The sequence below is a fragment of the Oncorhynchus kisutch genome, linkage group LG14, assembly GCF_002021735.2.
Source record: "Oncorhynchus kisutch isolate 150728-3 linkage group LG14, Okis_V2, whole genome shotgun sequence".
NCBI classification, from domain to species: Eukaryota; Metazoa; Chordata; class Actinopteri; order Salmoniformes; family Salmonidae; genus Oncorhynchus; species Oncorhynchus kisutch.
The window spans coordinates 25,347,189-25,363,222 of NC_034187.2; the positions used below are offsets into that span (position 1 = coordinate 25,347,189).

Sequence of the window (16,034 nt, forward strand, 5' to 3'; positions counted from 1 at the left end):
GGGTTTTCAGGCTTGAGTCCAATGACACCGTTTTACTAAAGAATTACCCTCCACTTAATCACAAACCCTGCCTGCTTCCTGTCCTCTGGTTTATCTCAGTTTTTGTTTGGCTCTCTACTCCAACCTCAGTCTCTACCTCATCCACCTAATTCCTCTTCATCACTTCCTGTGAGAGGCATGGCTGGGCAGTGAATCTAGCGTCGATATTAGAGACATTAGACCTTTGTCTATGAGATGTAGGTCATAGTCACAGTGTGTTCATGACCTTGGGGTCAAACTGCCATGCTGGAAACATCTCAGTGCATTCTGAACGTCTGCCGCATGCTGACTTGATCTGCTGTGAATCACATCTCCAACTGGTGATTGGGAAACAGCTGCAGCCATAGAGAGAGGAACCAAGTGCTTCCCAATCATACAGTGAGCGGAAAGTACTAGTAGAGGGAGTAGTTGGTGACTTACTGACTTACTAACCCAAACCATTTACCTTATCTGGACTTCAAATATGTAAGAATGACCAACAGCACAGTGAGCAAACCTAAAAAGATTAAGGACTAGTCAAGGAGGGGACCTTGTGGTCTGTAACATTTTGACATTGGGTACTATTAGCTCTGGTCTTTGATTTAAGATTATATTAATGGTCTAAAATCGAGATTAAAGCACTTTTGCAAAAAGAATTTTGTTGCTCCATTTTATGGCCCCTGATTGGCTGATAATGAGCCCTTTACCTTGAGGTGAAAGAGCACGAGGAAGAGATACAGTAGTTAAGACAAGAAGGTGATTAGGTTACATAATACACTTGGGCTACATCTGGGACCATATGTTGAGAAGTCAGCACAGGGTCTTTAGTACTGTTATAGAGCAAGACCTGGTGTTCTAGGGTTAGGGTATTTCCAGGAAAAGTCATTAGCTCGTCACATCAATCTAGCAGTCATACTATGTGGCGCTGACATGGAGGGCTACCTAAATATAAACTCAACATATAGCGTAGCCGCTCAGATGCTGCTGCCACCTTTATCAACGTGAGGTTTGGCAGAGAGATCGTTGTGTTGGCCATCACGGTAAGTGGACAACAACCATGTAAAAAGACTATTAAAAGACCACACACAAATCTAGATGGATTAGAACCAGTCACCTTGGCATCACTTCAATGAAAAGGTTAGCTGTCTCTATATAAGAGCGTGTGTGTGTGTGTGTGTGTGTGTGTGTGTGTGTGTGTGTGTGTGTGTGTGTGTGTGTATTGGACCTGTAGAGGATGCCCTTGCTGTGCAGGAACATGAGTGCAGAGGTGATCTCGGCAGTGTAGAAGCAAGCGCGGCCCTCCTCAAACTTCCTGGACTTCTGGATGTGGAACATGAGGTCGCCCCCGTTGACAAACTCCATCACAAAGAACAGGCGGTCCTGCAACACAGGGACAATGGTTCAGTTTGTACATACACAATAACGAATCCCAACTTTCTCCACAACAGCTCTACATGTTTGAGGACATACCAAGTTCCTTATGTCAAGGAGGAAGAGACGTCAAACTCTTGTCTATTACCCTACTATACAAAATGGCGCCGACAGATGGTCGCCTCGCTTCGAGTCCTTGTATTATTTCTTACATTGTTACCCCAGGAAATCTTAAGTTTATTACATACAGCCGGGAAGAACTATTGGATATAAGAGCGACATCAACTTACCAACATTACGACCAGGAATAGGACATACCCGAAGCGGGTCCTCTGTTTGGACCAGGACAATGGATCTAATCCCAGAAGCCGAACCAAAACAACTGTGCCTCGGCAGACGGAGCGGCCTCTTGGTCAGGCTCCGTAGACGTGCACATCGCCCACTGCTCCAAAGTATACTACTCACCAATGTCCAGTCTCTTTACAACAAGGTAGACGATATTCGAACAAGGGTTGCCTTCCAGAGAGACATCAGAGATTGTAACATTCTCTGTTTCACGGAAACATGTCTCTCTCGGGATATGTTGTTGGAATCGGTTCAGCCACCGGGCTTCTCCATGCATCGCACCGACAGAGATAAACACCCCTCTGTGAAGAGGGGGTGTGTATGCCTCATGATTAACGACTCATGGTGTAATCATAACATATAGGAACTCAAGTCCTTCTGCTCACCAGACCTAGAATTCCTTACAATCAAATGCCGGCCATATTACCTCCAAGTGAATTCTCGTCAGTTATCGTCACAGCTGTGTACATTCCCCCTCAAGCAGACACCACGACGGCCCTCAAGGAACTTCACTGGACTCTATGTAAACTGGAAACCATATATCCTGAGGCTGCATTAAATTGTAGCTGGGGATTTTAACAAGGATACCTAAATTCAATCAGCATATTGATTGCAGTACTCGCGGGGGTAATACACTCGATCACTTATACTCTAACTTCCAGGACACATACAAAGCCCTCCCCCGACCTCACTTCATCAAGTCCGACCACGACGCCATCTTGCTCCTACCATCTTATAGGCAGAAACTCAAACAGGATGTACCAGTGACTAGAACCATTCAATGCTGGTCTGACCAATCGGAATCCACGCTTCAAGATTGTTTTGATCACGCGGACTGGGATATGGTCCAGTCAGCCTCAGAGAATAACACCGATCTATACGCTGACTCGGTGAGTGAGTATATAAGGAAGTGCATTGGCGATGTCACACCCACTGTGACTATTAAAACCTACCCTAACCAGAAACCATGGATGGATGGATGGCGGCATTCGCGGCAAACTGAAAGAGCGAACCACCGCATTTAACCATGGAAAGAGGTCTGGGAACATCACTGAATATAAACAGTGTAGTTATTCCCTCCGCAAGGCAATCAAACAAGCGAAATGCCGGTACAGGGACAAAGTGGAGTCGCAATTCAATGACTCAGACACGAGACGTATGTGGCAGGGTCTACAGGAAATCAAAAACGACAAAAAGAAAGCCAGCCACGTCCCAGACACCGACGTCACGCTTCCAGACTAAACCCCTTCTTTGCCCGCATTGAGGATAATACAGTGCCATTCTTTGCAGACCTCTAACAAGGACTGCAGCCCCCCCCCTCTCTCCTTCTCTGTGGCCGACATGAGCAAAACATTTAAACGTGTTAACTTCCTTGGGATAGGTGGGACGGTAGCGTCCTCGACAACAGCAAGTGAAATTGCAGAGCGCCAAATTCAAAAACAGAAATACTCATAATAAAAATTCCTAAAACTACAAGTGTTATACATCAGCTTAAAGATGAACTTATTGTTAATCCAACCGCTGTGTCAGATTTCAAAAAGGCTTTACGGCGAAAGCAAACTATGCGATTATCTGAGAACAGCACCCAGCAGACAAATCATTAAACAGTAACCAGCCAAGCAGAGGAGTAATAAAAGTCAGAAATAGCAATAGAATGTATCACTTACCTTTGATGATCTTTGTATGGTTGCACTCACAAGACTCCATGTGACACAATAAATGTTTGTTTTGTTCGATAAAATCCCTGTTTATGTCCAAAAACCTCAGTTTTGTTGGTGCGTTTTGTTCAGTAATCCATTGGCAAAGCGCAGTCACAGCAGGCAGACGAAAACTCATAAAAGTACCATAAAAGTTCGTAGAAACATGTCAAACGATGTTTATAATCAATCCTCAGGTTGTTTTTGTCATAAATAATCGATCATATTTCAACCGGACAATAGCTTCGTCAATAGAAAAGGAAAAACAAGAAAGGCGAGCTCTAGGAATCGTGCAGGACACATCTCTGGAAATTTCCACTGGCCTCTCATTGAAAGTGGTGTTTCTCCCTCATTTAGAGTAAAATCCTGAAACAATGCATAAAGACTGGCCACATGTAGTGGAAGCCATAGGAATCGTGAACTGCGTCATAAGTCTCTGTATGGTGGATAGGCTTTCAATGGAAAAACAGGCATTTCAAAATAATAGCACTTCATGGATGGATTCTCCTCAGGTTGTCACCTGCCATATTAGTTTTGTTATACTCACATACAGTATTTTAACCGTTTTGGAAACTTTAGAGTGTTTTCTATCCAAATCTACTAATTATATGCATACCCTAGCTTCTAGGCCTGAGTAGCAGGCAGTTTACTTTGGGCACCTCAGTCCTCCAAACTTCCGAATACTGCCCCCTATCCCAAAAAAGTTGACCCTCGCAAGGCTGCTGGCCCAGACGGCATCCCTAGCCGCATCCTCAGAGCATGCACAGACCAGCAGGCTGGTGTGTTTACGGACATATTCAGTCACTCTCTATCCCAGTCTGCTGTCCCCACATGCTTCAAGATGGCCACCATTGTTCCTGTACCCAAGAAGGCAAAGACAACTGAACTAAATTACTATCGCCCCGTATTACGCCCTGTCATCATGAAGTGCTTTGATTGACATGTCAAGGATCACATCACTTCCTCCTTACCGGCATTCCTAGACCGGCCGCCCCCAGGGTGTGATGGTAGGAAACAACATCTCCACTTCGTTTACCCTCAACACTGGGGCCCCACAAGGGTGCATGCTCAGCCCCCTCCTGGACTCCCTGTTCATCCACAACTGCGTGGCCATTCACGCTTTCAACTCAAACATCAAGTTTGCAGACAACAGTAGTGTGCTTCCTTACCAACAACGACGAGACAACCTACAGGGAGGAGGTGAGGGCACTCAGAGGTGGTTTCAGGAAAACAACATCTCACTCAACAAAACAAAGGAGATGATCGTGGAATTCAGGAAACAGCAGAAGGAGAACCCACCTATCCACATCGAAGGGACAGCGGTGGAGAAGGTGGAAAGTTAAGTTCCTCGAAACTGAAAAGGTTCACCCACACAGATAGTCAGGAGGCTGAAGAAATTTGTCTTGTGCATCTGTAAAAGTTTGTCAGGGTTTTGGGTGACAATCGAGAGCATCCTGCCGAGCTGTATCATAGCCTGGTATGGCAACTGCACCGCCTTCAAGTGCAAGGCTCTCCAGAGGGTGGATACAAACTTTTACTGATGCACAATTGAGAGCATCCTGTCGGGCTGTGTCACTGCCCGGTATGGCAACTGCACCACCCAGACTCTCCAGAGGGTGGTGAGGTCAGCACAACGCATCACCGGGGGCAAACTACCTGTCCTCCATGACACCTACAGCACCCGATGTCACAGGAAGGCCAAAAAGATCATCAAGGACAATAACCACCCGGGCCGCTGCTTGTTCACACCGCTACCATCCAGATGTCGAGGTCAGTACAGGTGTGTCAAAGCTGGGACAGAGCGACTGAAAAACAACTTCTATCTCAAGGCCATCAGACTGCTATACAGTAATCTCTAACTCAGAGAGGCTGCTGCCTTCATTGAGACCCAATCACCTTAATAAATGGATCACTAGTCACTTTCAACAACACTTTAATGATGTTTACATATCTTACATTACTCATATCATATGTATATACTGTATTTTATACCATCTATTGCACCTTGCCTATGCCGCTTGGCCATCGCTCATCCATAAATGTATGTACATATTCTCATTCACCCCTTTAAATTTGTGTGTATTAGGTAGTTGGTGGGGAATTGTTAGATTACTTGTTAGATAGTACTGCACTGTCGTAACTAGAAGCACAAGCATTCCGCTACACTCGCATTAACATCTGCTAACCATGTGTATGTGACCAATAACATTTAATTTCACGAGCCCATATAGCAGATTCATGTGGCTGTCACTGCAGAGCCACGACTCCCTGATACCAATGGGCCAAATGTATTTTATTTGTATTAGTTACATGCGCCGAATACATCTTACAGTGAAATGATTACTTAAGAGCCCCAAACCGACAATGCAGTTAAAAAAAATATGGATAAGAATAATAAATAAAAGTAACAAGTAACTAAAGAGCAGCAGTAAAATAGCAATAGCGAGACTATATAAAAGGGGGGTACCGGTACAGAGTCAATGTACAGGGACACTGGTTAGTTGAGGTAATATGTACATGTAGGTAGAGTTATTAAAGTGACTATGCATAGATGAAAACAACAGACAGTAGCAGCGTTGTAAAAGGGAGGGGTGCACATAGTCTGGGTAGGCATTAGATTAGGGTGTTCAGGAGGCTTATGGCTTGGGGATAGAAGCTGTTTAGAAGCCTCTTGTACCTAGACTTGGCGCTCCGGTAACGCTTGCCATGCAGTAGCAGAGAGAACAGTCTATGACTAGAGTGGCTGGAGTCTTTGACAATCTTTTTGGCCTTCCTCTGACACCGCCTTGTATAGAGGTCTTGGATGGCAGGAAGCTTGGCCCCAGTGACTAGGCACCCTCTGTCATGCCTTGTGGTCAGAGGCCAAGCAGTTGCCATACCAGGCAATGATGCTCTCAACGGTGTACCTGTAGAACCTTTTGAGGATCTGAGGACCCATGCCAAATCTTTTCAGACTCCTGAGGGGGAATAGGTTTTGTCATGCTGTCTTCACATGACTGTCTTGGTGTGTCACACCCTGACCATAGTTTGCTTTGTATGTTTCTATGTTTTGGTTGGTCAGGGTGTGATCTGAGTGGGCATTCTATGTTGGATGTCTTGTTTGTCTATTTCTATGTCTGGCCTGATATGGTTCTCAATCAGAGGCAGGTGTTAGTCATTGTCTCTGATTGGGAACCATATTTAGGTAGCCTGGGTTTCACTGTGGGTTTGTGGGTGATTGTTCCTGTCTGTGTTTTGCAGCAGATAGGGCTGTTTTTGGTTTTCCACGTTTATTGTTTTGTAGTGTTCGTGTTTCTTTTTTTTTATTAAACATGAATCAATATAACCACGCTGCATTTTGGTCCGCTTCACCTAAGGAAAACCGTTACATGGTGTGCTTGGACCATGTTAGTTTGTTGGTGATGGACACCAAGGAACTTGAAGCCCTCAACCTGCTCCACTGCAGCCCCATCGATGAGAATGGGGGGGGTACTCAGTCTTCTTTTTCCTGTAGTCCACAATCATCTCCTTTGTCTTGATCATGTTGAGGGAGAGGTTGATGTCCTGGCACCACATGGCCAGGTCTCTGACCTCCTCCCTATAGGCTGTCTTCCCGGTTATGAGGCCTACCACTGTTGTGTCATTGGCAAACTTGATGATGGTGTTGGAGTCGTGCCTGGCTGTGCAGTCATGAGTGAACAGAGAGTACAGGAGGGGACTGAGCACGCACCCCTGAGGGGTCACTGTGTTGAGGATCAGCGTGGCGGATGTGTTGCTACCTACCCTTACCACCTGGGGGCGGCCCGTCAGGAAGTCCTGGATCCAGTTGCAGAGGAAGGTGTTTAGTCCCAGGGTCCTTGGCTTATTGATGAGCATTGAGGCCACAACAGTGTTGAACGCTGAGCTGTAGTCAATGAATAGTATTCTCACATTGGTGTTTATTTTTGTCCTGGTGGGAAAGGGCAGTGCGGGGTGCAAAATAGATTGCATCATATGTGGATCTGTTGGGGCGGTATGCAAATTGGAGTCGGTCTGGGGTTTCTGGGACAATGGTGTTGATGAGAGCCATGACCAGCTTTTCAAAGCACTTCATAGCTACAGACGTGAGTGCTTCGGGTCGGTAGTCATTTAGGCAGGTTACCTTGGCGTTCTTGGGCACAGGCACTATGGTTGTCTGCTTAAAACATGTTGGTATTACGGACTCGGACAGGAAGAGGTTGAAAATGTCAGTGAAGACACTTGCCAGTTCGTCAGCGCATGCTCACAGTACACATCCTGGTAATCCGTCTGACCCTGTGGCCTTGTGAATGTTGACCTGTTTAAAGGTCTTACTCACATCAGCTGCGGAGAGCGTGATCACACAGTCTTCTGGAACAGCTGGTGCTCTCATGTATGTTGCAGTGTTATTTGCCACGAAGCGAGCATAGAAGTAGTTTAGCTCGTCTGGTCGGCTCGTGTCACTGGGCAGCTCTCGGCTGTGCTTCCCTTGGTTGTCTGTAATGGTTTGCAAGCCCTGCCACATCCGACGAGCATCAGAGCCGGTGTAGTATGATTTGATCTTTGTCCTATATTGAAGCTTTGCCTGTTTGATGGTTCTTCGGTGGGCATAGCGGGATTTCTTATAAGCTTCCGGTTTAGAGTCCCGCTCCTTGAAAGCGGCAGCTCTAGCCTTTAGCTCAGTGCAGATGTTGCCTGTAATCCATGGCTTCTGGTTGGGGTATGCACTGTGGGGACGACGTCATCAATGCACTTATTGATGAAGCCAGTGACTGGTGTACTCTTCAATGTCATCGGAGGAATCCCCGAACATATTCCAGTCAGCGCTAGCAAAACAGTCCTTTTGCTTAGCATCTGCTTCATCTGACCACTTTTTTATTGATCTAGTCACTGGTGCTTCCTGCTTACATTTTTGCTTGTAAGCAGGAATGAGGATAGAATTATGGTCAGATTTGCCAAATGGAGGGCGAGGGAGAGCTTTGTATGCTTCTGTGTATGGAGTAAAGGTGGTCCAAAGTTTTTTTCCCTCTAGTTGCACATTTAACATGCTGATAGAAATTTGGTAAAACATATTTAAGTTTCCCTGCATTAAAGTCCCTGGCTACTAGGAGCACTGCCTCTGGGTGAGCGTTTCTTGTTTACTTATGGCAAAATACAGCTCCTTCATTTCTGTCTTAGTGCCTGCCTCTGACTGTGGTGGTATGTAAACTGCTATGAAAAATACAGATGAAAACTTTAGGTAGATAGTATGGTCTACAGCTTATCATGAGATACTCTACCTCAGGCGAGGAATAGCTAGAGACTTCCTTAGATATCATGCACCAGCTGTTATTTACAAAAATACATAGTCCACCGCCCCTTGTCTTACCAGACGCCGCTGTTCTGTCCTGCCAGTGTAGTGTATAACCAGCCAGTTGTATGTTGACTGTCGTCGTTCAGCCACGACTCCGTGAAGCATGAGATATTACCGTTTTGAATGTCCCGTTAATGGTTTAATCTTCCGCATAGGTCATCTATTTTATTGTCCAAAGATTGCACGTTTGCTAGCATAAAGGAAGAAAGTGGGGGTTTATTCGATCGCCTACGAATTCTCAGAAGGCAACCCACCCTCCAGCCCCTTTTTCTCCGCCTCCTCTTCACACAAATCACAGGGATATGTGCCTGTTCCCGAGAAAGCAGTATATCGTTCACGTCGGGCTCGTCAGACTCGTTAAAGGAAAAAAGGATTCTGCCAGTCCGCGGTGAGTATTCGCAGTCCTGATGTCCAGAATTTGTTTGCAGTCATAAGAGACGGTAGCGGCAACATTATGTACAAAATAAGTTACAAAAATAAGTTACAAACAACGCAAATAAACAAACAAAAAAACACAATCTGTTGGGGGCATGTAAAACATCTGCCTTCTTCTCCAGCTCCATTTTAAGTACACTGTGCAAATACATAAATAATTTATCTCATTACAGGTTAGGCACACATATGTTCCAGAATATGGGAGCAGGAAAAACACTTCCCTGTGGAACACGGAGTGCAGTTACGTATGGGCCATAAATGTACCAGACATGACTAGCCAGTACAAGGTGTTCTGTTCAACTGCAGCACACTAGGTAGGTAAAGACTATAGAGCCCTTACTGTGTTATTCTACTGAGCATGTCTTAGATTAACTTGATGTCATTGGTAAAATATTGACAAGTAACCCAACTGGATAAGTCATGGATATGAATGGCGTAGAGAGGCTCTGTGAGAGATGAGGTACAGCTACAATTTGTATTGTTAAGATATGAAGTACTGTAACTCCCACTCAACGAAGACAGAACTATGGAGTGAAGATAGAGTGTGGTCTGGGGTAGCTGAGGTATACATAGTAAGCAGGGTCTAGGAGCCAGAGTTAACCCATCACTCAACACTGCTCGATTTTCATCCACATTGAAGTAGGCCAGCGACGGTTCAAACAACTAAAACAGAGCAGGCTCTGGGTGGTAGAATAGCTCTGGCATCCAGATGGCCATTCACACTGTGCTTCCTGTGTCACAATCAATTTAACCTCTCACACTCATAACGTTAGGGCACTGCTGCCCTCAACAGGACAATCTAGGCATTTTATTTATGTATTGTATTTCACCTTTATTTAACCAGGTAGGCAAGTTGAGAACAAGTTCTCATTTACAATTGCGAACTGGCCAAGATAAAGCAAAGCAGTTCGACACATACAACAGCATGGAGTAAAACAAACATACAGTTACTATAATACAGTAGAAAAATAAGTCTATATACAATGTGAGCAAATGAGGTGAGATAAGGGATGTAAAGGCAAAAAAGGCATTGGTGGCGAAGTAAATACAATATAGCAAGAAAAACACTGGAATGGTAGATTTGCAGTGGAAGAATGTGCAAAGTAGAGAGAAATAATGGGGTGCAAAGGAGCAAAATAAATGAATACAGTAGGGGAAGAGGTAGTTGTTTGGGCTAAATTATAGATGGGCTATGTACAGATGCAGTAATCTGTGAGTTGCTCTGACAGCTGGTGCTTAAAGCTAGTGAGGGAGATAAGTGTTTCCAGTTTCAGAGATTTTTGTAGTTCGTTCCAGTCATTGGCAGCAGAGAACTGGAAGGAGAGGCAGCCAAAGGGAGAATTGGCTTTGGGGGTGACCAGAGAAATATACCTGCTGGAGTGCATGCTACAGGTGGGTGCTGCTATGGTGACCAGCGAGCTAAGATAAGGGGGGACTTTACCTAGCAGGGTCTTGTAGATGACATGGAGCCAGTGGGTTTGGCGACGAGTATGAAGCGAGGGCCAGCCAACGAGAGCGTACAGGTCGCAGTGGTGGGTAGTATATGGGGCTCTGGTGACAAAACGGATGGCACTGTGATAGACTGCATCCAATTTATTGAGTAGGGTATTGGAGGCTATTTTGTAAATGACATCGCCGAAGTCGAGGATCGGTAGGATGGTCAGTTTTACGAGGGTATGTTTGGCAGCATGAGTGAAGGATGCTTTGTTGCGAAATAGGAAGCCAAGTCTAGATTTAACTTTGGATTGGAGATGTTTGATGTGAGTCTGGAAGGAGAGTTTACAGTCTAAAAAGACACCTAGGTAGTTGTAGTTGTCCACATATTCTAAGTCAGAACCGTCCAGAGTAGTGATGCTGGACGGGCGGGCGGGTGCAGGCAGTGATCGGTTGAAGAGCATGCATTTAGTTTTACTCGTTTTTAAGAGCAGTTGGAGGCCATGGAAGGAGAGTTGTATGGCATTGAAGCTCGTCTGGAGGGTTGTTAACACAGTGTCCAAAGAAGGGCCAGAAGTATACAGAATGGTGTCGTCTGAGTAGAGGTAGATCAGAGACTCACCAGCAGCAAGAGCGACATCATTGATGTATACAGAGAAGAGAGTCGGCCCAAGAATTGAACCCTGTGGCCCCCCCATAGAGACTGCCAGAAGCACGGACAACAGGCCCTCCGATTTGACACACTGAACTCTATGAGAGTAGTTGGTGAACCAGACGAGGCAATCATTTGAGAAACCAAGGCTATCGAGTCTGCCGATGAGGATGTGGTGATTGAAAAGAGTCGAAAGCCTTGGCCAGGTCAATTAATACGGCTGCACAGTATTGTGTCTTATCGATGGCGGTTAAGATATCGTTTAGGACCTTGAGCGTGGCTGAGGTGCACCCATGACCAGCTCTGAAACCAGATTGCATAGCGGAGAAGGTGCGGTGGGATTCAAAATGGTCGGTGATCTATTTGTTGACTTGGCTTTCGAAGACCTTAGAAAGGCAGGGTAGGATAGATATAGGTCTGTAGCAGTTTGGGTCAAGAGTGTCCCCCCCCCTTTGAAGAGGGGGATGACCGCAGCTGCTTTCCAATCTTTGGGAATCTCAGACGACACGAAAGAGAGGTTGAACAGGCTAGTAATAGGGGTTGCAAAAGTTTCGGCAGATCATTTTAGAAAGAAAGGGTCCAGATTGTCTAGCCCGGCTGATTTGTAGGGGATCAGATTTTGCAGCTCTTTCAGAACATCAGCTGACTGGATTTGGGAGAAGGAGAAATGGGGAAGGCTTGAGCGAGTTGCTGTGGGGGTGCAGTGCTGTTGACTGGGGTAGGGGTAGCCAGGTGGAAAGCATGGCCAGCCGTAGAAAAATGCTTATTGAAATTCTCAAATATAGTGGATTTTTCGGTGGTGACAGAGTTTCCTATCTACAGTTCAGTGGGAAGCTGGGAGGAGGTGTTCTTATTCTTCATGGACTTTACAGTATCCCAGAACTGTTTTGAGTTTGTGTTGGAGGAAGCAAATTTCTGCTTGAAAAAGCTAGCCTTGGCTTTTCTAACTGCATTACATATAAATATATATATTGTGTGACTGCAGTCAACTGTAAATGTAAGAATGTGTGCGTGTCTCACCAGTGTCTGAAAGCAACAGTAGAGCTGAGTGAGGTAGGGGTGGCAGCCAGCTAGTGACAGCACTCTCTTCTCTGTCATAGTGCACTCAACATCATCATCCTGCAGAATTATGTCCTTCTTCAGCACCTTAACTGCGAACACCCGCTCACTGCTGTTCAACCGAGCCAGCATCACCTGAAATAAGAATAAACCACACACACGTTACTAACCCAACTCCAAACCCTCACACAGTCCCTTGTGTTATCGCTCCATAGTGTATCTCTATTGTCTCACCTTGCCGAAGCTGCCCTTGCCCAACACCTGTAGGAAGGTGAAGTCAGTGATACCCAGCCGTCTGGTCTGCTGCTGAGGGTTTCCACTCTCCCTCCTCACACTGAGGGCCCGCTCCTGGCCCTGCCCTCCAGGGGACTGGGGGACAACAGAGTATGCTTATGTAATGTATGTACAGTTGAAGTCAGAAGTTTACATACACCTTAGCCAAATACATTTAAACTCACTTTTTCACACAATTCCTGACATTTAATCCTAGTAAAAAAAAATCCCTTTCTTAGGTCAGTTAGGATCACCACTTTATTTTATGAATGTGAAATGTCAGAATAATAGTAGAGAGAATGATTTATTTCAACTTTTATTTCTTTCATCACAATCCCAGTGGGTCAGAAGTTTACATACACTCAATTAGTATTTGGTAGCATTGCCTTTAAATTGTTTAACTTGGGTCAAACGTTTTGGGTAGCCTTCCACAAGCTTCCTACAATAAGTTGGGTGAATTTTGGCCCATTCCTCCTGACAGAGCCGGTGTAACTGAGTTATGTTTGTAGGCCTCCATGCTTGCACACGCTTTTTCAGTTCTGCCCACATATTTTCCAATAACTTGACTTTGATGTCCTTAAGCCATTTTGCCACAACTTTGAAAGTATGCTTGGGGTCTTTGTCCATTTGGAAGACCCATTTGCGACCAAGCTTTAACTTCCTGAATGAGGTCTTGAAATGTTGATTCAATATATCAACATAATTTTCCTGCCTCATGATGCCATCTATTTTGTGAAGTGCACCAGACCCTCTTGCAGCAAAGCACACCCACAACATGATGCTGCCACCCCCGTGCTTCACTGTTGGGATGGTATTCTACGGCTTGCAAGCCTTCCCCTTTTTCCTCCAAACATAACAATGGTCATTATGGCCAAAAAGTTCTATTTTTGTTTCATCAGACCAGAGGACATTTCTCCAAAAAGTACGATCTTTGTCCCCATGTGCAGTTTCAAACCGTAGTCTGGCTTTTTTATGGCAGTTTTGGAGCAGTGGCTTCTTCCTTGCTGAGCGACCTTTCAGGTTATGTCTATATAGGACTCGTTTTACTGTGGATATAGATACTTTTGTACCAGTTTCCTCCAGCATCTTCACAAGGTCCTTTGCTGTTGTTCTGGGATTGGCTTGCACTTTGACACCAAAGTACGTTCATCTCTAGGAGACAGAACACGTCTCCTTCCTGAGCGGTATGACGGCTGCGTGGTCCCATAGTGTTTATACTTGCGTACTATTGTTTGTACAGATGAATGTGGTACCTTCAGGCATTTGGAAATTGCTCCGAATGATGAACCAGACTTGTGGAGGTCTACAATTTGTTCTTCTGAGGTCTTGATTTCTTTTGATTTTCCCATGATGTCAAGCAAAGAGGCACTGAGATTGAAGGTAGGCCTTGAAATTCATCCACACGTACACCTCCAATTGACTCAAATTATGACAATTAGCATATCAGAAGCTTCTAAAGCCATGACATAATTTTCTGGAATTTTCCAAGCTGTTTAAAGGCACAGTCAACTTGGTGTATGTAAACTTCTGACCCACTGGAATTGTGATTCAGTGAATTACATATAAGTGAAATAATCGGTCTGTAAACAATTGTTGGAAAAATTACTTGTGTCATGCACGAAGTAGATGTCCTAACCGACTTGCCAAAACTATAGTTTGTCACAAGAAATTTGTGGAGTGGTTGAAAAACGAGTTTTTGCCTCCCGGGTGGCGCAGTGGTCTAGGGCACTGCATCACAGTGCTAGCTGTGCAACCAGAGACTCTGGGTTTGATTTTTAATGACTCCAACAGTGTATATAAACTGTATGTGTATGTATCTAAGTACGTGTGCGTATCAGTTGAGGCTGCTGAGGGGATAACAGATCATAATAATGTCTGTAACAGAGCAAATGAAATGGCATCAAACACATGGAAACCATTTGTTTAATACCATTCCACGTATACCAGTCCAGCCATTACCACGAGCCTGTCCTCCCCAATTAAGGTGTCACCAACCTTCTGTGGTTTGTATGTGTGGGTTAACTTGGCACACTATTTCTTCCTCTCCCGCTCTCTCTTTTCATCTAGTTAGCATACCAGTGAGTTGCGTTTGGAGAGCCCCCCAGCCTGCAGCCCCATCTCTGCCAGCTTGTTGGCCAGCTCCACACTGTTGACCCCACAGCTGGGTGCTACGTTGCCCTTACAGCGGATGTGTACGTTCATCTTACAGACTGCAGAGGACAGACACACAACAGACAGGAAGTACAGGTTAATAAGCCATGAAAATGGAACATCTGCCTATAAACATCTGAGAGAGCAAGAATATAAGAAATGAGAGAAAGAATCTTACTCTTGCAGTGTAGACCCTGTCTGACAAGGCCCCACAGTAGAGAACCACAGTGGTCACAGAAGGTGGGAGCCTTAAAGTTGTGGATGTTAAACTTATGGGGGACGTTGATACTGAAGCCTTGATTGGTGGTCTGTGAATGAGAATTTATCAGAATGTCATCACATTGGCCCAGTGGTATAAGGTACTTAAGTAAACAGTACTTTAAAGGACTACTTAAGTAGTTTTGGGGGGGGGGGGGGGGTGTATCTGTACTTGACTATTTATGGAAACTTTTACTTTACTACATTTCTAAAGATAATAATGTACTTTTTACTCCATACATTTTCCCTGACACCCAAAAGTACTCGTTACATTTTGACAGAAAAATGGTCCAATTCACACACTTATCAAGATAACAAACATTTAAAATAAAAAAAATACATTTGTGCTGTCTGGTTTGCTTAATATAAGGAACTTGAAATGAATCATACTTTTACATTTGATACTTGAGTATATTTTAGCAATTACATTTACTTTTGATACTTAAGTATATTTAAAACCAAATACTTTTATATTTTTCTCAAGTAGTATTTTACTGGGTTACTTTTACTTGAGTCATTTTCTATTAAGGTATGTTTACTTTTACTCAAGTATGACAATTGAGTACTTTTTCCACCACTGCATTGACCTCAGTTTGAATGGGAGACCATGTAAATACTGTATGTTATAAACCACACAGCCAGCAGGTAGCAGTGTGTGCTCAAGCAAACCATCACATTGCATCATGTCATTGTGCCAGTTTGCTTCAGCAGAAAACTATCCTGCAGCAACAGGAAATGTGAATTATTATGTGGATTATAACGAATGGACATTTTAAGGGAAAATAAAGTCTGACATTTCAAAGTGGAAATTACAAACTTCAGAAGCCTTTTTAAAGCTGCATTGCAGTTCTCCTGCAACAGGGTGATCAAATGAAGGTCCTACATCTGTATTCAGTAGCTTGATGTTGTTCACCCAGCACAAACAGCATCCGGGGCAGGGTCCCTGACTGACACAGTTCCTGAATAAAGATATTTTCATCTAAGTCTGAAGGCCATCTGACTGGTGCACAAT

The 16,034-nt window shown here is 44.5% G+C and overlaps 1 protein-coding gene across 2 annotated transcripts in view; it reads right to left on the reverse strand.

Moving 5' to 3' along the window:
* The window catches only part of prkcha (protein kinase C, eta, a), a 57,125-nt gene that overhangs the window by 18,383 nt on the left and 22,708 nt on the right, over positions 1-16,034 (reverse strand). For both annotated transcript variants that reach the window (XM_020501252.2, XM_031788115.1), the window contains exons 6-10: positions 14,943-15,072; positions 14,690-14,823; positions 12,575-12,709; positions 12,302-12,475; positions 1,244-1,398 (exon numbers count right to left, since the gene is read on the reverse strand). In XM_020501252.2, coding sequence (XP_020356841.2) covers positions 1,244-1,398; positions 12,302-12,475; positions 12,575-12,709; positions 14,690-14,823; positions 14,943-15,072 — 728 coding nt within the window. The remainder of the gene's footprint in view (positions 1-1,243; positions 1,399-12,301; positions 12,476-12,574; positions 12,710-14,689; positions 14,824-14,942; positions 15,073-16,034) is intronic.